The 21,636-nt window shown below is 43.6% G+C and overlaps 1 protein-coding gene across 6 annotated transcripts in view; it reads left to right on the plus strand.

Moving 5' to 3' along the window:
• The window catches only part of TMEM108 (transmembrane protein 108), a 162,639-nt gene that overhangs the window by 125,403 nt on the left and 15,600 nt on the right, over positions 1 to 21,636 (plus strand). Inside the window, exon 1 of one of the 6 annotated variants that reach the window (XM_069007472.1) lies at positions 20,698 to 20,769. The exons of the other annotated variants lie outside the window; for them this stretch is intronic. Within the exon in view, the coding sequence (XP_068863573.1) occupies positions 20,757 to 20,769 (13 nt within the window). The 5' untranslated portion in view covers positions 20,698 to 20,756. Of the gene's footprint in view, positions 1 to 20,697; positions 20,770 to 21,636 lie in introns of those variants that run through there. 6 annotated transcript variants of the gene reach the window in all.

Below are 21,636 nucleotides of genomic sequence, written 5' to 3' on the forward strand. Positions count from 1 at the left end.
GGCAGTGCTGTCCTTCATTGCTGATGAATCCCTAGATGTTAAACACGGGCTATGGTCCTTATTCACGTGTGAGAGATGGTTTTGGGGCCCAGGGAAGGACTTCTATAGAATCAGAGTGCCAGGGAACATGCTGTGGAGCGGCTCTGTCTTAATACCTTCTAGACTTCTCCGGCATTATGGACAGCAAGTATTTTCCTGGTAAAAGGTCAAAATAATAAAAGCAGTGGTGGTTTGCTGTTTCAGGCACGGTTAGCTCTTCCGTGTGGTCCTTTTACAGAGGGGCTGTGGACATTCTTTTCCTGCTCTTCTTTAAGGAGCTGAATATGTTCCATCTCCTACAGCCACATGAAGAAAGCTGGAGAGCCTCAGTAGCTTTGCTCTGTCCCACCATGCACACATACATTCCCCTTCAGTTTTCAGGGTTGCAGAGGGCCATTTAATCTGATAGGTTTTGTTTATGCTTTTATCTGGCCAAGTGCACTAAATGCATATCCCCAGGATCCAGGCCAAGCTCTAGATTTATTCTAATGTGGATCCAAGGAACTGTCCTAAGCAGGGCTTGCTCCATAGTACTTTGGTGTAAAACTGTATCATAGCTCTTCTGTCACCCACTGTCAGAAATTGTTCAAAGAGAGTATGTGTGGCCTATGAACAACCCATAAAACGTCTGAGAAAATTAAGGAGGAAAAAAAAGTGTGTTTATGTTGAGCAGTTTTGCCTGCTGGCCAGGCAGGTCACCTCTTTTTTTCATGTTTTAATCTGGTCTATCTGCAATATCATCTCTGTACCGTCTCCCTAGTTTCTTTATTTTCTTGTCAGTCTCTGCCCTACTCCTTGCCCCACTGCCTTTCTGAATTTCTTTGATATTCAGATTGACTGAAATATGCTCTCAGATCAAGCAGTGGAAAAAAAGCAGTAATTTAAGCCTCATTATAAATCCCAGATAGGCACTAGAGGTTTCTCTCCATATCTGCCTCCCTTCCCTCCAAACATCACCAGAATGTTTTCAGGGTCTGATACTGCCTGCCTCCTCTATCTTTCCTGAATAAGGGAGAAAAATTCCCTGTGGGTGGGGAACGCAGAGATGCTAAAGCCTCTTGTCTCCTCTGATGTGCAGCACGTGCCGATTGCGCGGGAAGGAGGGGAGGGAGCACTGCCGGGGGAAACGCGTGCTGTGTTCCTTGGGTAAAGGCAGCAAGCCTGTAGCTTAATGAATCAGCGGCTTTCATCTGAAGAGGGGCTTGCACAACGTCCCTAATTGGATTTCTCTGAAGAACTGCAGGTCCTAGATCATCGCCTGAAAGGGGGAGGTGGTAACAAATGTGGATGATGTGTGGTGTTGCTTAAAGGAAAGGGAGGGTACTGGGTTGGAGACAGTGTCAGCACCAGCCTTGTGTGGCTGCTGTGATATGACGGGTCCCACATCAGTGATGGCATTTCAGGCACAGCAGGACACCCTATTAAAAACAGGAGAAAACTGCCAGCCTTCCTACAACAACACAGCCTCCTGTGTGACAATTTATCCAACCCTAAAGGATGCCAGCATCCCTGGGGGACATCTGCATTCCCACCTCGCTCCCCCATCACTCACCCTGACTGAAGTTGTGCCATCCATCTTTGGGCTCACCCCACTGACTCCAGTGTCTCCATGGGGTGTGTGATGTGGATGCTGGGGGCACTGGCAGGTGGTCTCTTGGGAGCTCATGAGGTAGGAGCCTGCATTAGGGCTATGCCAGGGAGCAGACAACTGACTGCTAATTAAACATGGCTTTAGGCTGTTGTCACTACACCTTTGAGAAGATGGTTAAAGGAGAAATGCATTGATGTGTTCTCTGTTAGAAAAGAAGTGTTTAAAGTCTCCATGTATGTCCCACCATATGTGCAGGTGCAGGTGTTCTTTCAACGGGGGCTTGTGAAAATATGTGGTGGGCTCTCACTAAGTGAGAGGAGGCAGATACCAATAAATTTTCCTGATGACTGGGAATTCCCCTGCAGTTCCTTGGGTGACCATATTTTGCACCTCCTGTAATTGCTGTTGATTTCAAAGAAAGCAAAGAGACAAATTGGGTTTCTCTGTGTATGAAAGAGTGTATTCACTGGTGACAACTTTGTCAGAAACCAAATGGAGTCTTTAAACTAGGAGTAGATTATCTGACCTGTCTTTTTTTTTTCCTTATTCCCTCTATTATGACTGTTAATTTTTTTCTAAGTAATTTTGTTCTTTCCCTTTCACAGTTCCACTTCAGATGCTTGATCCTGCCTAGTACTTTCTCTCTGACCTCACAGGCTGTTGCCATGGAAATTCAGCTTGGTAACTTCAGTGATGGATTAGGCGGAAGACAAAAGATAGACTGGATAGAAAAATGTTACCAAAAATCCATAAAATAAAACGCCTTAACACCAACGTGGCATTAAGAAGCAGGATTCTTTACTTGGTGCCAGATACACAAGGGGATATTTCCACCAAAATATCGCCCATGCTGAGTGCAGAAAAGGCTCCTCGTGTTTATATACTATAGTTTACATACATATTCATTGTTTTCCCAGAAGAAACACACATATGATAATCATTTCCTCGGAGTCATCAGCACATTTCCTCCCCCCATCAGCCACATGCGTTCTCTTGCCCCAGGGGTCTCTCTGGTGGGCTTTGGTGGTCACTAACCCTAAAGTTGTAGCTCACTGTGTGATTAACTCGATATTACTTCCCAAAAATGGAGCTGAGGTGGCACAACTAGTCTAGTTTATTACTTTGGAGACCCTTGATCAACAAAGCATGTTCTCCCATCCCTCTCCTTGGTTAATGTTTAACACGATCCTCCTCACTGTGCGGTTTCCTAGGTTGATGGTTTTGCAAAATAATCATTGTCTTTTCCCTACCAGCTGAGCAAACAGTTCTTCATCTGGCAACAAAATGAATCTTCATTTGCTGAAAGGGCAAGACTGGTTGTGGCTGTGCTACTACCAAGTCTGAGGAAGCTGCTGAAAGGAAAGTCCTGACTCTGGATTTGCCACATGATGCCTGGGATCAGGCTCTGGACCATGTGTGACTGCACCAGGAAAGTGGTATACCTGGCAGCCCAGTGCTGGAGGAGGGGGTTCAGTCTGTGCCTTTGCCTACCACAGGTGGGTGACATCTCAGTGGCTTGCAGACAGGTGCCAGAATTTAATCAGCATTTCATCAGCCCCTGCTGGGAACTAGGGCTACTAGGGCTCCAGTGGTCTATATGGCTGCAAATCATTGATTTATCAAGCCAAAGCACACAAGGCTCTCTGAAATACTTGCATTTCTGTGGAAGTTCTTACAGAAATCCCCCAAGAAGAAGCTCTCTATTAGGAAGGCAAGGCCAGATGTCCATTTAATGTTTTGTCTTACTGCACTTTATCTTTGCTGTAGAAAGTTGTGATGGGTATTCCTTGGCCTGCTTGCCCCCATGGGTTTATGTGGTGATTTCAGTGGGTTTCCAAGAGGGTGGGTGAGCAGTGCTGCTGCTCCCACACAGTGCTGCACGTGTTGCAGCGGGTGCATGGATAGGGCCACCAGATGTGCAGCACTTTGCCTATCAGCTCCTGAGAACCCCACAGCTTCCAGGATGCTGCTTGACATTTTGGTACAATCTGACAACTTGCAGTGTGTGTGCCCAGAGCGCTGTATTGCTGTCACTGTGCTGGATGTGGGCCAAGCATCCAAAGGGCAGTGAGTTGGTTAATATGGTAATCACGTTGCATCCTAGTCTCTCCATATCACAGAGCTTTCCATTCCTGTTCATGACTCTGCCACATTTTTCTCTAAGGGCAAATGTGACTTAAGCGAAGTGGCAGAAGGGAAAGAGACTAGTCAGCATTCATCAGGGAAAAGAGAGATCTGTGGTGTAAAACAGTAATATTTGGGATTATAAACATCAGGAGCAACTCCCACCACTGCTGGATACAGTCTTTTTGGTCTGATAAATCTTTGAGGACTGGGAGCCGAAATACGCAACAGGAGTGCTGGAAAGTTAATAACCCAGTGAGGGTCAAGAAGCCTTGGGGTGGCAGGGACTTCCATGTCCAGTCCATCAAAAAGAAGGGGGAGCTGACATATTTCAGAAGAGGTGGTGCCTGTTCTCTGAGGGATGAGAGCTGCAGCAGCTGGAGATTGTGCAGCTGGCTGCAGGCAGTGTTTAACAGCTGGCTTAGCATCCAGCCCTACTGAAGGGCAGAGCTGTCCTCACACCGTGGGAGTTATTTGGGTTCCCAGCATGATTTTATCCTCCTGCCAAGGATTAGAGCAGTACAGGGCCTGTGCCATTCTGTGGGGACAGAATAGGGCACAGGAGCTTGTACAAAATGAGGGCCAAGCTGAAGGTTTTGGCTAAAGCCACTTTAGATTGGTGGATCCACTGATGGCAGTGGCCCCAGGATCAGACCTTGAATCTTTGTATCTTGTCTTGAACAAACATGAACCTTTTTAAATGTGGGGTTATGTCATCCTAAGAATTTGCCAGCATTCCCAGCCCCAGAAATGAACTCTGGAGTCTCCAGCTGCACCTACTTCTCCCGGGTTTGTGCAGGCTGAATTTGGTGGTATTACTCTGAGCTCCTTGGCACAAGGGCTCTCAGTTGCTACATGCTGGTAGTGGGCTTAGGCTCATGGAAACTTGCTTCTGGCTGCTTTTTCCAGTTTCTTGGGCACAGCTTGGCCTCATGAACAAGCAGAACATGGGTAGGCAGAGCATAGGGAAGGAAGAGGGCTGTGATGCACCCATCCAATTTCTTCTTTGTCGCAGTCCTTTGCTATCAAATTGGGTATTGTATTTTAATGGAGAATATAGAAACGTTGTTCATGCAACGCACTGCTCATAGTGCTCATACATTTCCCACCATCAATCTGAAATAAAATACTGATTGATATGATCAGTATTTGATCAGCAAAGCTGTAATATCACCAGATGAACCAGAAGAACTTTCAGCTCAGTGGCAGAATCCTTTCTTTATGTATCTATACAATACTTCAAAAATATTTGCAAGGAATTTATTTCCAGTTGGGTCTAAGTCCTTCAGAAAACTCTAGATTTATTACCTCTGTCGTGTGCAAAATACCTTCTTTATACCTCATATCAGCTTCTTTTCAAACCAGGTGGTACTTAGAGTTTATGGCATAGTACATTATAGTCACTTAGCATCATGCATATTGTGTTCTTCCATGGCTCTAAATGTTAAAAGACACCTTTTTGCCCTATTTGAAAGGAGGGGGAGAGCAGAAAACACATGTATTAGCAAAATTGCTGTCATTTATTTCATCACATCAAGGTTGAAATAACCAATCCATTATAAGAGAGGTAATGCATCATTCATTATTTGCTGCTTGCTATGGCAAGCCACTGGCTCAGCACATACAGACTTATGGATTTGGTATGTGGAAAACTGTAATGAATGTGCAGTTGTGATGAGCAAAATTGATGCTAATATTTACTGCTCTACACAACTGCTGTATATCAACTGCTTCCCCCTCCCTTCCTATTTGCCCCCCTCTGTACATGCAGGCAAATGTTCCAGCTATTTAATTTCCATCCCAGCTATCACTCAGTAGCAAGCTCATCAGCAGGGGCTCCAACTCTTTAGAGAACAAAAATAGAACAGAAACCTGAGGGAGACTGGTTTGCCATGCCACTGTGCCCTCCTCTTTGGCTGCTGTTGTGCCTGTGTGTGAGGGCACCTCCAAAAAGATGCTGGCTGTGAACTTCTCTCTCCACGAAATAGTTTAATCAAAATATTTTGGATCAACTGGGGGATGTCTGGCTGTGCAAAGTGGCAGTGAAATTTGGCATCAAATGTTTGGAACGACTGTAACAACATAATACCTTATAGTGGCGTATATGTATTATACTTTTTATTTTTATATCTAGAAAGACATTAAAAGATATATGTGATTGATAGATAGATAGATAGATAGATAGATAGATAGACAGATAGTGAGACAAATAGATCTGTTACTGTATTCTTACAAAGCCACCCGGTTGCACACCCCATAATAAGACCCTTTATTTAAGCCCCTGCTCCATTCATGGCAGGGTCAGAGTGAGGCATAAATAGGCTGAATTAGCTGTGTCCTGCCCCACTGTGAGTGGGAAGAGGACAGGGCACCATGGGGATACAACAGTCTCTGTCCTTGCACTCCCAGGAGTTGCAGACAGCCCTTCTGCAGCTTCAAAGGAGAGTTCCTTTGGCAAGTCCTGGAAAGGCAGGGATGGGCAGGGCAGCATGCCTAATGTCAAGGCTTGGGTGGCTTTCCATGTGTTCCCTAATGTTCTTTGCATGCAGCCTTGAGGTTCTTTTTGAAGTGAAGCAGCAACATCTATATGTACAAGCCTAGATGTTCAGAGTCACCTGTCTAGCGATGCAACAGGGCATGCTTGAGGCTTGGTGCTTATAGTTTCTGGACTCATTAACTACATGTTCAGGAAGTGGATCCATAAAATTAATTAACCTTGAATGATGCATCAGTACTCCCTATGGTGCAGACATCAGCCCCCTACTCTCATTTTTGCAGTATGGACAGCAAGAGCACGCTCCAGGATTAGTTCTAGCCAGAACACAGCTGCTCCACATGCGCATCCCAGGCAGCCTGAGCCTGTGCTAAACCACCTGCCCTTTGGAAAGGCAGGGAGAAACACAGGGTCACCTGATCACCAATGTAAGTTGTTTCATATGCAGTGCAATAGCATCATTGCCACTATTGCAATGTATCATTATTTTCAGGATCTGATATGTTTTTCTAATAAAATTTTCCTGTTTTCCTGATTGCTGAGTTGCAGATGGTTTATAACTACCACTATCGTATTATTTTTAAATAGGAAGGCTGTATGCTCACTGGAAGTCTGAGTGGCAAACCTCCTATTAATTTGTCTCTCCACCTTTCAGCATTCCTATGTCACCCACTTAAGTCAAATGGGAGTTGTGTGATGCACCTTGGGGAGCAAATCCCTGTAAATATGCAAACACTGAAACTTATTTCTAAAGAGGAACAGCTTCACCATTATGGTTGGTTTCTCAAAACAGCCAGAAGATAACAGGTCCAAACTTGTTCTCAGCTCTGTTTCTGTAACCCCTGTGATTTTAGTGCATTGCAGGTGCCTCGTGGACAGGCAGATCCTGCTTCTCTGTGTGTGTTGTTTTGTCCTGATCATCATCAGAGCACCAGGGTGAGATTGAACCTGACAAGGAAGCCTCATGGCACAGGTGGACTATGCAGGCTTTTTGTGTTAGAAGCATGAAGCAAAAATGGCAGAGCAGGTACCTGGGTCCTTGAGCTATCTTCTGCCCACAGCACTTGCCCTTCGTCCCCATAAAAAATGTATTTCAGCATCTCAGTGACCCTTCCTTCTGATGATCAAGATATGGGCATTTCTGTCTCAGTATTCTCTATTTGCCAGGAGAGCTTGAGCAGGAGCAAAACAAGTCATTCATGGCTCACTAGAGCAGTGAGTGGTTGCAGCTTCTGACAGCGTGACAACTGAGTAATAGCATGTTTTCACATGGTGGCCCCGCGTGATGTCCTCAGTGTCTTTATGCTGTACTAGAGATTCCCTGTCCCAGGGAATGACGTGTGAAACGGGGCAGTTACATGGTGTTTCATAACCACTGCCTTTGGCTAAGGATGTGCATGCAGTTACACTGGTCAGAGGGTTTTCAAGTGCAAATAATTTTTAGCTAAAAAGGGACTAGAGGTAAATCAGCTTTTTTATTTGTCTGTATATCTTATATGCAACAAAAGAAGTTGGTTTTAAATCACCCAACTCATATTCCTCCTTGAACCTTCCAATACGAGCATTTGGGGTTGGGGGTTATACTTCCAGTGGCTCAGACTTTTGAAAATCTCATTTACTCTATCAAAGCTGCAGAAGACAAGCATGGGTACAAGTATTCCTTAGAGAATGACCAGATGGCTACAGTGTCCCTGCAATGCCTAACATAGAGGAGGCTCCTCATCTGACCAACGTATCTCAGTGTGAAAGTCATAAATATATCAGATGATGATAATACCCCTAGGCAGGCTTTGTGAGCATGCTTCTGGCCATGGTCTGGGGTGCAAGGTTCAGCTTGAAAGATGGGGCTGCCAAAGCAGGCAGTGAGCAAGGATCTGAGGGAAGTCCTACACACGTTCCCAATAGTCATTGTGGTAGGGTTCCTGTCTGTGAGACATAAGGAACAGATTAAAATTTCCCCAAACAGCCTATGATTATCTGATGCTAGGAGCAAAAATGTCTCTTCTAGGAAAGAAGAAAGCCACAGTCCCACTCAGGAGCATGTAGGCTCTTCCAAAGCTAATTTATGATGGAGGTGTGGGAATTGTTAATTACTTCTGTGGAAACAAAACCACTGTTACTGCTTCAGATTGGTTTCTTTTTCCAGGCTCTTCCCCAGTTTTCACTTGTTCCTAATTTTCTCAAGAAAAGTTCCTTGAGGGGTAGCAATGTACCTTTCAGGCTTGGCTCAGTCTAAAGGTGAATATTTTGAGAACTCGCAGCAAAAGCAGCCTGGCTGTTTTTATGATATGTGGGTGTGAAGAGAAACCAGCTATTCCTATTTGTTCCGGTTGCAGCTTCTCTGACCTCATAACTCAAGAAGAGCTGATGCTAGGAAATTTGAACCCAGCTTGTTTTATAGACCTCAGTGATGAAGGAGAAAACAGTTCATGTCTGAAGAAAATCAATTCAATATTTCTGGAGTTGGGAGCAATTAGAATTGAAGGCCAAATTCTGCTTTGAAATACTGCAGCACAGCCCTACTGAAATGCCAGTCCGAGGGCAGAGCTCATCCTGGCACAGTTTGTACATATTGATGAAGAATTTAATTTTTCCTAGAGTGTTAAACAGAGGTTGAAGGGAGGAATGTCAGATTTATTCTGCATGAAAGGGCCAGTTCCAGCTCTGATGCCAAACTATGAGCCAAAGTATAAATAATGTTCATTCATCAGAGAGTAAATATCTCAGCCATGTCAATGGGAAGTGTGTGCAATGATCAAAAAGAGGATATTGCCATATACAGCAATTAACTTTTTCAGATAACATTATTTATTCTGAACATATTTCTTATATCCAGTATTGCTTGGTAAGAAAATATGCCATCTTCCATTCTTACTTTATTCTGTTCCCCTTTTTCCTTTCTCTGTCTTTCTCCCTACTCCCTGTCTTGGGGTATCTCCTTTGTTCTTCCTTCTTCCTTTCCTTCCATAGTGCAGTTCTCGAAGGCTGCTATCTGCAGAGGTTTCTCTAATATCTTAACCCATTCCAGGGAGTAGTAAAGAGTTAATGCTGGAATTCAAGTATCATTTTGGGGCTTTGGCTCAACATGTTGGTGGCAGTAGAGAGAAACAAACTTTCAATTTTTAGAAACCCAGAACGCAGGTATGGATTACATCTCATCAAAATGTTGAGGCATTGGTCATGTAAATCCATTGAGTAAGTTTGAATGAGCCTTTGGCTTGGGTCTTTCATTGGGTAAATTTTGTTGTTTCTGTCAAGCTGAGCACTTGCGTGAAATTCCACATGAAATTCCACATAAAATTCCACCAAATCTGCCCCTTCATCTTCAAATAAGCTTCTTGACCTAAGAAAAACCACTGTAGACTGCAAATCGTTAAAGGGAATAGATATATTAAAACCCCTTAAACCCATAATGTATTTACAGAGAGTGGATTTTTCCAGCTCCTGCCTTTATTGAATTGTCACGTGCTGTGTCAGGCAAACTACAAATGAACAGCAGTTATGAAATCAAGTCTTCCTACTCCTAAACCATCAAAAGACACCTCCACAAATGACCCAGCCATCCCCTGACATCTCTTGGCAGAATTCTCTGCATAGTCTGACAGAGGTGTCCCTCAGCAGAGCCCTCCAGGCCTAGCTGAGGTCAGTTTGTCAGCTAGGGCTCTGTTCCACCCAGTTGGAAAAGATTCTGCTTCTTGTGGTTTGTTCATTCTTACACCTCAGCTGAGTGTCAGTTGTCTTGACGTATATTTGGGGTTAAGCAAATGTGGTGGCTTCAGTTTGCATTAGGAGGGATCTTTTTAAATGGATTTGATATTCATAAGCTGCATGCCATGTGTACATGGTAGAAGATTTTGCCATATGTAGAGATAATGCCTCCAAATGTGTGAATTTGCTTAGGGTCTGTAATAGAGACCGACAAGGAGACTCAAATGTCTGGATTTTTTTCTTCTCTCCCAGTGGATATGATGCCGTGTGGACACTTCAGACCCATCTCAGAATGCTCCATCTGATTCATGGTACTGCCTTCCTTGGGCAGCTTGTGTCAGTACCTTTTTCTAACTTCCAACAAATGGAAGACGTTGATTTGTTTACTGGAAAAGGAGCTAAGACCTAAACTACAGTAAATTGCATTTTTTCCAATTTGTTTATTGATAAAAACATTAACAAAATAAAAACATGAAATATAAATGTGTGTGTTAATTATAACTAACAGTGGTATGCCCAGACTTATTCCCCCACAACTGCTGCTAGAAATACCTGTGCCTGTGGGTGCACAGGAGGGGCAGAGAAAACTCTTCAGCATGGTCATACACACATCACAGAAAGACATGTAAATGCATCCCACAAGGCTCCTGCTGGGAATGGATTTGCATAGCTGCCACCAGCAACTCTTTGTGCAGGGTGAGTTTGATCATATTCATGCCTGTGAATGAATGAATGAATGAATGGGTGATTAAATTTCTTTTAAACAGAGATTACAATTGGTTATTTTGTCCTACCATCTTAAAATATTATTCCCTTTCTCCCTTCTGGTTGTGTCCTCCCTTTCCTTTCTTCCCCCTTGCAATCAGTGTATTTGTTTGAGGCCAGTGGCAGCACTGTCTCAGGAGGGAGGTGTAGGGAGAAGCCTGCACTGACATGATCCTGGTAATGGACTGTGCCACCAAGATGAGACTGGAGCTGTGGAGGGGTCAGTCTGCACTGATGGCTCTGAGGGTGTGGTAATGATAGAGTGCTCTTGGCCTTGCAGCTGTCCAGCGACAGAGCCAGCCCCCGATGGCTCCAGCTTGGCAGTGCTCTTTGGGTTTTAGCAGGGTCACATCTACAGAGCCTGCAAGACAGTTGAAATGTGTGTTGCCTGGGCCAGGAACTGAAAATGAAAGGTTAGGTGGGATCTGCTCACCCCACAGGTCCTGGTGCTGAGAAAGCCAAATGAGCCTCTTCTGTCCATCCATTCATCCATCCATGTGGCTGGAGAGCTGTGTTCCACCAGCTCTTTACCTCCATGTTTTGTGAATAATTAACACTGTCTAGAGTTATATAGCCTCTATGGAATCACACAGGAAGAGTTTTAGCCTGCTGTAGAAAAGATCTGATTCGTCATTAAAACTTAAAGGATTTTAAAGAGTAATTTCTGATGCAGCTTGCTGGTTTCATCCCTGCTAAGCTTTCCCTGTGACTTTTGTCCCATATGGGCTGCAGGGGAGCAAGCAGGAAAGCCCGGATGCAATGTGCATCTGGTGCCTGGCCCCAGAGCTTGTGATGCCCTCTCTTTCTCACCAGACAGTTGTTGTTTGGGAGCACAAAGGGAGCAAGATTTAAAATGTTTCCCTTTCAAGCAGCAATGAAGCACAGCAGCTCTCTGTGAAGTGACTCAGCCTGCCCTTGGGCACATCTCTTATGCTGCCATTCCAGAAACCACGAGGCAGAGCTCTCCAGCTGCATCCTCTCCCCTTCCTCCCCAACCCTGTCCTACACTCACATCAAGCTCCATCATACGCAGCAGGATAGAGCTGTTAAAATAATTCAGTGCTATGGAGACAGTCCTCTTATATCAGAAAGGTCTTGTTGAGGGAGGCTGTGCTCTTCCTGTACCTTCAGAGATGCTGTATAGGTGACTGGGCAGTAAAGAATCAGGTAAAATCTCCTGCTCAGATAAAAGCTTGGTGTCAGATGTTTTGCTTTCCAATAACTCCATGTAAAACAATAAATATCTCTTTTGTTTTCAGGGATCATTTTTAAACTAGCTTGTGAGAATTGTCATCATATTCCCCTTTTAATCATGCTTTGCCAAGAGCAGCTGCTCCAGAGGTAAAAGGGTGTTTGTGTCCAGCTGCTCCCAAGACCCCAGTGAGTGAGAGACAGTGCTGCCTCTGTTTCAGTTCAGGGTTGAGCCTTGCATTGCTCCTTCTCCTCCTCTCTTCTGGAAATATCACCTCTGGACTGACTCCAAACCTGAAATGTTTTAGCCCTGTTAAATAATTATTGTGACAGTTATATGCCTCTTAAAACCACAGGCTTATTAGGGAACCATAATTTTGGTCTGTGCCTTAGGTACATTCTTCCCTTTTACCCTCCTCTCAGTCCTTTCTAAACTATTCCACATACATTTTTAACATGTGCCAAAGATTTCACATATGAAAAGAGGGAAAGTTTGGAAACAGCACTGGATAAGTTAGGTAATATGATGTCATTTCAGGGAATAAGTCTGGATATATTTTTCCTCCTGCATGGTATGTGCCACGTAGCTTGGAAGATCAGTTAGTGCTGTGGACACATGCATGGTAGCTTGATGATTTTTCAAGAGACATGCTAAAAAAATGAAGTAGCCAAGCCTGAACCCAGTGCAAAGAGTTATACAGCCTTTAAACTTCAGTTAGTAACTAAATCCAAAGATGAATCTGACTGTAGAAATTAAAAATATGTCAGAAAAAAAGCCTTGAAAGCACCCAAGGCACTGCTGATAAATATGGAACATTTGTGTCTTACGAAATGTATTTTTTCATAATTACCCATATATGGATTTGTTCTGTCCAAAGCCCAAACAGTGAATGTTCTGTGATGGATGTGCAATAAAACAGGACTAATTGGAAGCATTAATTTAGACAGAGGCAGAAGTTGACATGGAGCTCTGAGTAAGAGATGCTTTATATTACCATAGCAAGTACAAAGTGCTTGCATGTAATTTGCAAGCTCAGATCACACCACCTTCACAAACGAATCATTGCAAACTGTTGCTGTGTCATTTTTTCCTCTTTTTATTACACATCTGATAAATATCTTGGACCCAAGGTCATCTTAAGGAAATAGTTGTAATGCAATAGAGACGTTGCTGTAGGTGCTGCTGTGTTTCTGGCAATGTAATTGACAGTGAGTGAGCATGCAGGAGCAGCTCCCAGCAGGAACACTTTTGAATAAATATGCAATAAATAAGCACAGAGGAATGGGAAAGTAATGTATCTCCATAAAGAGCTGTATTCTGTACATCCCCCCAAAGCTCTTCTGTGGTTTAGGCCTGTAAGAGCAGAGGTACATGTCAATTTTGCTGCTCCCCCTGCTTTATCTGCCTGCTCCCACCCCAGTCCCAGTTCAGTAAAGTGTGATCATGCGTGACTGGCACGTGGGTGGTGCCACTGACATCAAATGGAAGCAACTCTCTCTCCAGTGCCCTTCTGAGGCAGAGCTCAAAACAAGAAGTCAGATTCTGATCACATGAAGATGCAACCTTAGGCAGGTTTCTTATTATCTTAGGGATTTCAGCTGCTGACCTTGGTTCCTGCCAGATCACTTGTTTTCAGTCACTATATAAAAGTTACTGTTTGTAAGTAATCTTGGGCTAAGTAGCTGTTTTCCACATCTTTGGTATTTGGTTACTGGTCTTCAACTCCCAACTGTGTTTCACTTCTTCAGGTTCATTTAGTGTTTCCTATGTTTTCCTTTGAGAGTCATTTATATGTTGAATAATCTTCCTAATTGCACAGGAGCTGTCCTGGATTTATGCTTGTGCAGCAGAAGCCACCATCAGTCCCAAGGGAATTTTCCTGCCACTGCTATCAATGGTCCTGGAACTGGTACCTCAAGCAAGCCTTCTGTTATTTATTTCCATCCAGTCCTTTGAACTCACACTGAACAGGGCTGAAACTCGCACTTAAAATCATGTCCTTTGTATAATGCTTCTTGATATTCCTTCCTCCTGGTGTCCTGACCTTTGCTAAGGCTATTGCTAATAGATTCTCTTAGCCACAGTAGTTAATGCTAATGCAAGGACTAATGTTCTCCTGCAGCTTGAACGCTGATGTGCCACACTTAGTGCTCTGTCTCCAAACAGAGCTGCGTTCTGATACCGCACTTTACTGTGGGAGTGATTTTACTGTTCGGGTACAATGACAGCTGAGAATGCTTAAAAAGAGAGAGAGGGGGAAAATGTAATAAGGCAAAAGTGTGACAAGACACTTAGGTCAGTATTATCATTGCATTTCATGGGAATGTAATGTCTGATTGCCACACAGCCCTTCCAGCATCTGTCTGTTGAGGACTCAGAGTGATGTTTAATTGTAGTTCATTCAAAGTGCTTGAACAGAAAGTTCTTCGTTTGTCAACAGCACTGCTGCACCCTAGTTTCAAGATTATGTTTTGCATATTAGTAGGCTAAGTCCAGACCAAGGAGAGCATGGAACTGAGCAGTGTAGGCAGTAAAAACATGTTATTATCTGTTTCTGAGATGAATTTGTCTTCCCAAACACACCTCTGGGTATGTTTGCACTTGCATTGTTTCTAAGGAAACAACCCACAGCTGTGTTGGAAGTTTGTTGCTGATGTGCCAGGAAATCTCAAGCCCTCTCTGAGGCCCAAGCAATGCAGTGAAGCCAGGTGCTACCACAGAGGTAGGCACTGACACTACCAGAAATTGAATGTTCCTGTTCCGTGGCTGGCATTTCTGCATTTCCATCAGAAAAAAAATCAATAGCCTTCAAGAGCAGAGCAGCTGAGTCGTGGAGTAGAGGCACATCTCCCAGTAGAGCATCAGGATAAGCACCTCAGGACTTGGCTCCTGCAGTGCTTTCTCAGCATGGGACACCCATGCACTGTAAAGGCAGAGGTGTCTGAGCACTTGGTGCTCTTGGTAGCCACCCAAGGGTGCTGCTCAGCTTTGCACAGCCACTGTGCTCTTGGAGGGGAGATGGTGCAGGGGAGAGATAGGAGAGCCGCTGCCCTCTGTTGCCAGCTCCCATCAGCAGTAGCTGAAGAATAAGCACTGTGCTTTGGGAACTATGTTATAGCCTGACTGAAATGAAATGAGGCTCACAGTGCAGTTTCTGGAGGGGGAAGGGGAGAGATAAGGTGTCCACGTCATATCACCAACAACATAACTGGTATTAACGAAACAGAAGTCAAGGATGAATGAGCATCGAGGCTGAGCTAACTTTCACATCAAGAGAAGATCCCCAAAGGGCTGTGTGCTGACAGGGCAACATGGAAAAGCTGGTACACTTAATCTCTTCACAAGGGCTGTTCTGTGAATAATCAGAAGTTGTTAGGGTTGTCAGTCCAATTTCCTTCCAAAATAAAATTAAGTGTGGTGGTGATTCCATTTCAGAAATGGGTGAAGTAAATTCTCTCCTGAGTATAAATAGAGGCAGGTTTAACCAGAAATGAGAGACAAATAAAATATCTTACCTATAAAGTATTGTGTGAATAATGCTGCAGTAGGGGGCCTGCACATTATTATTGCTATAATTCCAAAGAGTTATTCTGTGTTGATGGTGTCAAGTGCCAACCTGTCATGTGTAAGGCAGGATGACTTTAGTCCACTATGAACACTTAAATCATTGAATGTAAATGATGGTTCAGATACACAATGTATTCCTGTGAAAAGACAAGACCAACACATGTTCAAAATTGCAATCCAAAGCAGCACACACATGTTGGTAGTGGATCTTTTATTTCTTTTTAATGCAAATGGGCATGTACAAAGAGGCTATCCACAAAGGAAGGTGACACATTGAAACATTTTACTTTGTTGTGTAACTGCATTCATGCTGAATAATAAATAGGAATTGCAGAAGTGAAAGAACTGCAGAGTTGATAGAACACATTTTTATAAAGTGAGATCCTCTTCCTAACTTCACATGTATTTCTGTTTAAATTACTGATCCCCTGACTAATCAAATATGCTGTGTCACCATGTCATCTCCCCTTTCTGTTCCTTGTGTATGTTGTTGTATATCTCCACCTCTTGAATCGAATTCAGAAGCAATAACACTGAGTGAAATTCAAGCAGAGGAGTCCTGCTCTCATTAGCAGAAATTATATCCAGTGCCTGCTGTGACCTTACTTATAAGTACATATGATTTACTACACCATCTTGAACCATCATTCCTTCCAGACCAATACCCAGCTTCAAAGCACGGCAAAAAATCCATATCTCAATACCTGTGCAGTCTTGCAATTCACCTAATGGAGCAAAAACCCCATTCTTCATCTCTGCGGCGAGCAGCTGATATTTTCAAGAAGGGAATTTGATCTTCCCATTTTATCTTTGTATGTCCTAATGCAGCATGCACCTCTGACATTCTAGAGTTCCAGGCATGCACTTCTGCTTTTTTGCTGTGCAGGGTCTTTGCTGACCCCCTCCGGCCACAAGCAGAGCTCCTTGGAGAGTAGCTCTCAGAGTACCCTTGTGGCTCAGTGCAGATGGGCTGTGATGAACATCCAGGTTATTCTGAAATCAGCTTTAGCTGAAGCTGGGTTCAACTCAAGCCTGCAAAGAGGCAGTACAGACTTTTGTCCCAGAAGTCAAAGGACAGCTGTCTCTCTTCAGTAGGAAGGATGAACAGAAATGAAAAGTAAGAGTTCACTTCTTTCCCTAGCAACCTTACATCCACTCCAGAGGCCTTGCTAGCCCTGTATAATCCAGCAGATAATAAAAGCAGCACATTACAGCCTTTCTGGCTGATTTATGTGCAACCTTACATCATTGTGCTGTTCTCACAGGAGAAAATATGGACATGGAAACTTTCACTCCCAATTATATCCCAAGCCCACTTTGGGAATAGTGCTCATTTACATCTGACCCTTTGTATCCCCAAACCAGACCCCAATCCCCCACACAGGAAATGCTGACTCCCTTGATCCTGACCTGGTTTGGTTCCCACTTGCCCAGATGATATACTGGGACCATAAATAACTTGCACAATTCTCCCCTGCCTCATTCTGAGGCAGTGTCCCTTTTCCTTCAACTGGAAATGATCAAAAAATCAGAATAAAGCTTTCCTGCAGATAAATATAGTAATTACTCTCTAATTGTGTCTTACCTGCTCATATAACAAATCAGTACAAGCGCCTCATTACCAGCTCTCATTGGAGATCAAGCACAAGGATAACCAGGCACTTGGAAGTAATAATGTGTTTGAAAGGGGCATGTGTAATAAATCATCCAAATTACTTTCAGTGAACAGATGAAATGACAGAAATACCTTCAGGGTTTATAGGAGTTAGTCAGCCTGTGCATAACTACAGCATTCCTTCTGGCTGCAGTAGCAGTGTTTCTGTACCTGCAGCTGGAGAATTTAAGCACAGCTTTTGCAAGTAGAAGAGAAGAAGCTCTGCACTCTTGAAGCAGAGAGATCCACGAGTAGGATGCTCTGCTCTGCCTCACCAGTTGTCATACAGTGTGGTACAATATTTGGAATCAGCCATGGATCAGGAGTTAGTGGGAAAGATAGACATAGGGTGGATAGAGGATGGATAGACAGGGTCTGTTCCTTTAAATGTTTCTTTGGAGAAGACAAGTTGAAATGATTGTGCTGTAATGAAAGAGTATCCTGAGTCTAGAATAAGCGTCCTTGATTGATAAGTAAGTCAGTTTAAATTACTTAGGGCTGGAGGCTTAGTCCTGAGGAAATTAGGTTTGGAAAAGACATATCATCTGGTGCTGGAATCAGATGCCTTGGACTTGGTTGCCTCCAACAGCAAGTGGAAGGATTTTGAAAGGAGTGCAGCAGGCCCAAGAGCTGTGTGTTTTTGGAAAAATGTTTATGCATGAAGAAGTGGCTCCTACTTCCTCATGCTACCCACCACTTTCCAGTTGAGCAGGCACCAGATGTCTTGCCTTGCAGGGGCCAGGAGCAGCTGATCCATAGTGTGCTGTTTCTTTGAGAGGCAGCAGCTCCAGTTTCAGCTGAATTAGTGTTTGCCCACTTACCCTCTAATATGTGAAAGAAAAATGCTTCCTAATGCATCACCATGGAAAAGCTGTCAGGCCTTGTTCTAGTCCACTCTTTATTCCAGTGAAGTATTGCTCTATAAAGCTTGTTGTTCATTTGGTGTTCTGTAAAACCTGGTTCTGAATGTCCAAAGCAGTGGGATTTCATCTCCTGGAAAGTATCACAATATAGGGACTGCATTTCACCTTTTCAAACATCACTTTTATTTATCCCTTTATGTTTACTTTATGATGATGCCATCTAAATAGGTAGAAGAATATGAGGTGGGATTCCTCTCACCTAATTTCCCTCACCTGAAGGATGGACATGAAGTTAAAACTCATCATCCTCAATGTGACCTCTTTTGCTAATGGCAAGAGAGGTGCCTCTCTGAGGTACTGGTCAGCCTCTGGATGGAGTGAATTGCCTGCCGGAGCCGTGGCTACCGTACCCTAAGCACGTAACTTTTATGTATGTGAAGTTACTCACTGTTTGGGGAGTTTTCAGGAATGTTTTTAAGATGGCTTTGAATCCTCCTTTCCCCTTTCTTATCAGTGCCTGGGCAATGGATACCCTGGCTTGAGTTAGTGTCAGTGACACCAGCTACATCCTCTCTTTGGCAAGGTCCTATTTTAAGCTTTTCATCAGAGGCCACAGCTATTTGTGTCATTGTCAAAACTCTTCAAAAGGTCCAGTGACATTGATGGTAGGTCTCTCAGAAGCCAAAGGTTCTGCAGTAACATAAATAGGATCAGCAGCACTAAGTGCAGGTGAAAGAAAAGCCAGCTGCACATCCTTTCTGTCTCCCTTGGCAACAGCATCCTGCCAACAAAAACTGCTGCCAAGTCAGGGCTGGAAAGGAAGGGATGTGCATTTGCAAAGCTGGGGCTGGACAAGCTTTGTGTGAGGGGGGAGCTGTCAGACCAAGGAACGCTCATGTGCTTTTAAAATTATTTTTGGTTTGTTCCATGTGTTTTTGGACAAGGGAATGCACAGAGCCTCTGTCCTTATGAAGAGTTTTCATCTGAAATTCCAAATGACAGTCTTTGCAGTTTTGGGCCATGTGTTTCCATCCATGACAGCACACAGGGAAGAAATCTGTGGTGAATTACTACTTACAGATGTGGCAAATCCCCCAGTAAAGGTTCAAATACGTGGCATGGTTCTCTTGTTACACCAGCTGCAGCTTCATGCTAAATCATTGTTTCAGCAGCAAGCTCTTAATCAGCCCCGAGTTCTAGAAACTGCTAAACAAGCTGGTATTTTTAAGGACCAATTTTTTTTTTTACAATGCACTAAATATCTTTTTTTAGAAAAACCTTCAGACTGGGAACAGTAAGGGCAAAAAGTGAACTGCAAATGGATGGGAGCATTGTCACAAAAGCACAGAAATGCAAAGCAGATCTAAGATTATTATTTGTACTCTGTGTTTCTACATCCTTCATGAAATTACCATGGTTGTGAAGACAGAGTTTGTGTAACTGGGGGTAAAATATGCTTGTGATTTATGCACCTGTCTACTCTTCCTGATAGGGACTTTTATCCCCAAAAATCAACATTGGGGTCACTGTCAGAGTCCCCATAGCTGCTAGTGCTGCCAAGTCTCAAACTTATTATCACAACATCATTTCTTACGGATTTGGCCACAGCGTCAACAAAGAAGTCTGGTGGCAACATGCTTACATCCAAAGTCTGAAAAAAATAGGATGTTCTCACCTGGTATAGTAAGAGAGAAGAAAGAACTGGCTTTTCTCTCTAGAAAAATATAAGGAATTAATTTTGTGAGGACCCCATGTAACAAACTGCTTGTGCTGTTGCAGCACCCTTGCATGCAACAGGAACTCTGAATCAAAAACTCTCAAGAAGCCCCCAGCTTGTTGCTCCCTTAACATTTCCCTGTGCCTCTTGAGGGATTGGTATTTTGCTGCCCAGGGCACATTTTTGTGCCCTCCAGGCAGTATGTTCTTCCAGACACCCAGCTGTGCCAAAGCGAGAGAGAGAAACAGAAAAAAAAAGAAAAAATGGAAGAAGGAAGGCAGGATTATGACTTCAGTAATCACAGGATCTGTGGACTTCTTTAAGGTTCCAAGTTGAAATTGCCCATTCACCACTGAGGAGTGAAGAAATAAAATACAGAGTATGTATTTTGATGCCAGGGAAGGAGAAGGAGAGAGGATGATCACTATTTCATTCCCTGTATTTCCCTCTGACAGGAATATTAATATCACTAGACATAATTGAATAAGTGCTAAGTCTGGTGGAGGTGCAGAAACAGGAGATAGATCTGTAAAATCTATCCACACACAAAAAGCTAAGCACTGCTCTGGAGGGAGGGCACTCTGCCTTGAAACAGGGACTGAACAGCCTCACAAGGGCATGCAGCTGGGGTGCTTGTTGCTGTTTTGTTCCCGGAAAACGAGAACTGCCAGCAATCCTCTGGCATCTGAATAGACTCGTGTCAGACAAACTGTATCTGGACTTGATGGGAAACCAAGCTGGAATACCAAGCAGCCCTTCGATCTGCTGGCAGAGAGGGGGACTGGCTCAGTAAGTAATCTTGCCTTGCAGTTGCAAAGGTACTCCATAAAGGAGTGAGCCCTCTCGCTGCACAGCTCTGCAAGACACGCCTGCCTGGGCTGGCTCTGTCCTCATTCCTTCAAACCAGTTCCAACAATAACAGCAACTCCTGCATGCAACTGCCTCATTAGAGAGAAGATGTATTTTTCCTTTTTCTACTGAGGGATGAAGGTTCCAAATCCTTGTGATGTGAGCAGGTGAGGATGTCTGCTGACAAGTCCAAATGATATTTTCAGGTAAGCGCTTACCTTGAATGAACAGCTAGAGTCAGGCTTTTTCTTTTTATTACCCTCCTCTCAGTAATTACTGTTGCCCTGATTGTCAGTAAGCCTTTTCACAAGCTTGAATAGCTCGGATATCCATATACATTTAGCTGAGTAGGGGATCTAAATAATTTCTAAAGCACCTATTCCTACAGTATCTGTGAGTCTCTAGTGCAGTGTGAGAATGAATTGGGAACTGCTTGCTCTGTGACTGCATGACACTGTTCTTTTTGTATCACCCATTGTTTAACTCTCTGGAGGGCCAGAAATTAATTTTGATTCTCAGGCTCACTCTCTCAAAGTCTGTGGTGTAAGTGCATTTTAAGGCTGTAACAGTGGTCTGCAATGTTTATGTATCTTTAAAGGACTGGGGCTTCTTGCCAGATGAAAACCGTAACTGCTCTTACTGTTGTTGCACAGGGAGTGTCAGCAAGTGCTGCTTAATTTGTTTTTGTACATGTGATTTCCAGAGCTTCTGCTGATGCTGTTTAGCATTACTGCAAATAGAGCTGTTACTCTGTGTGTCTCATTCCCTGCACTTTACCAAATGCATGTGTGCTGAAGTTAGGGGTGATCACTCCGTCTAATACTTACCAGGGAAAAAAGACAATAACTTGTAAGTTAATATCTGGGACTTCTGGTATGACAGACAGACTGTCAGGGAAGAGAAATTTTCTGTGCAGAGTAACCTACTTTTTCTTCCCTCAGTTCTGCCACCAATCATGGAGATTAAATTTGCTTAACTCTTTGTTTGTACAAAGGCTGCTTTATTGTGAGTGAAAATCGTATTGCTTAGACAGACTACAAAGAAATGACCGTAACGGAAGTAATAATACACAC

This window comes from Aphelocoma coerulescens, chromosome 2 (assembly GCF_041296385.1).
Source record: "Aphelocoma coerulescens isolate FSJ_1873_10779 chromosome 2, UR_Acoe_1.0, whole genome shotgun sequence".
NCBI classification, from domain to species: domain Eukaryota; kingdom Metazoa; phylum Chordata; class Aves; order Passeriformes; family Corvidae; genus Aphelocoma; species Aphelocoma coerulescens.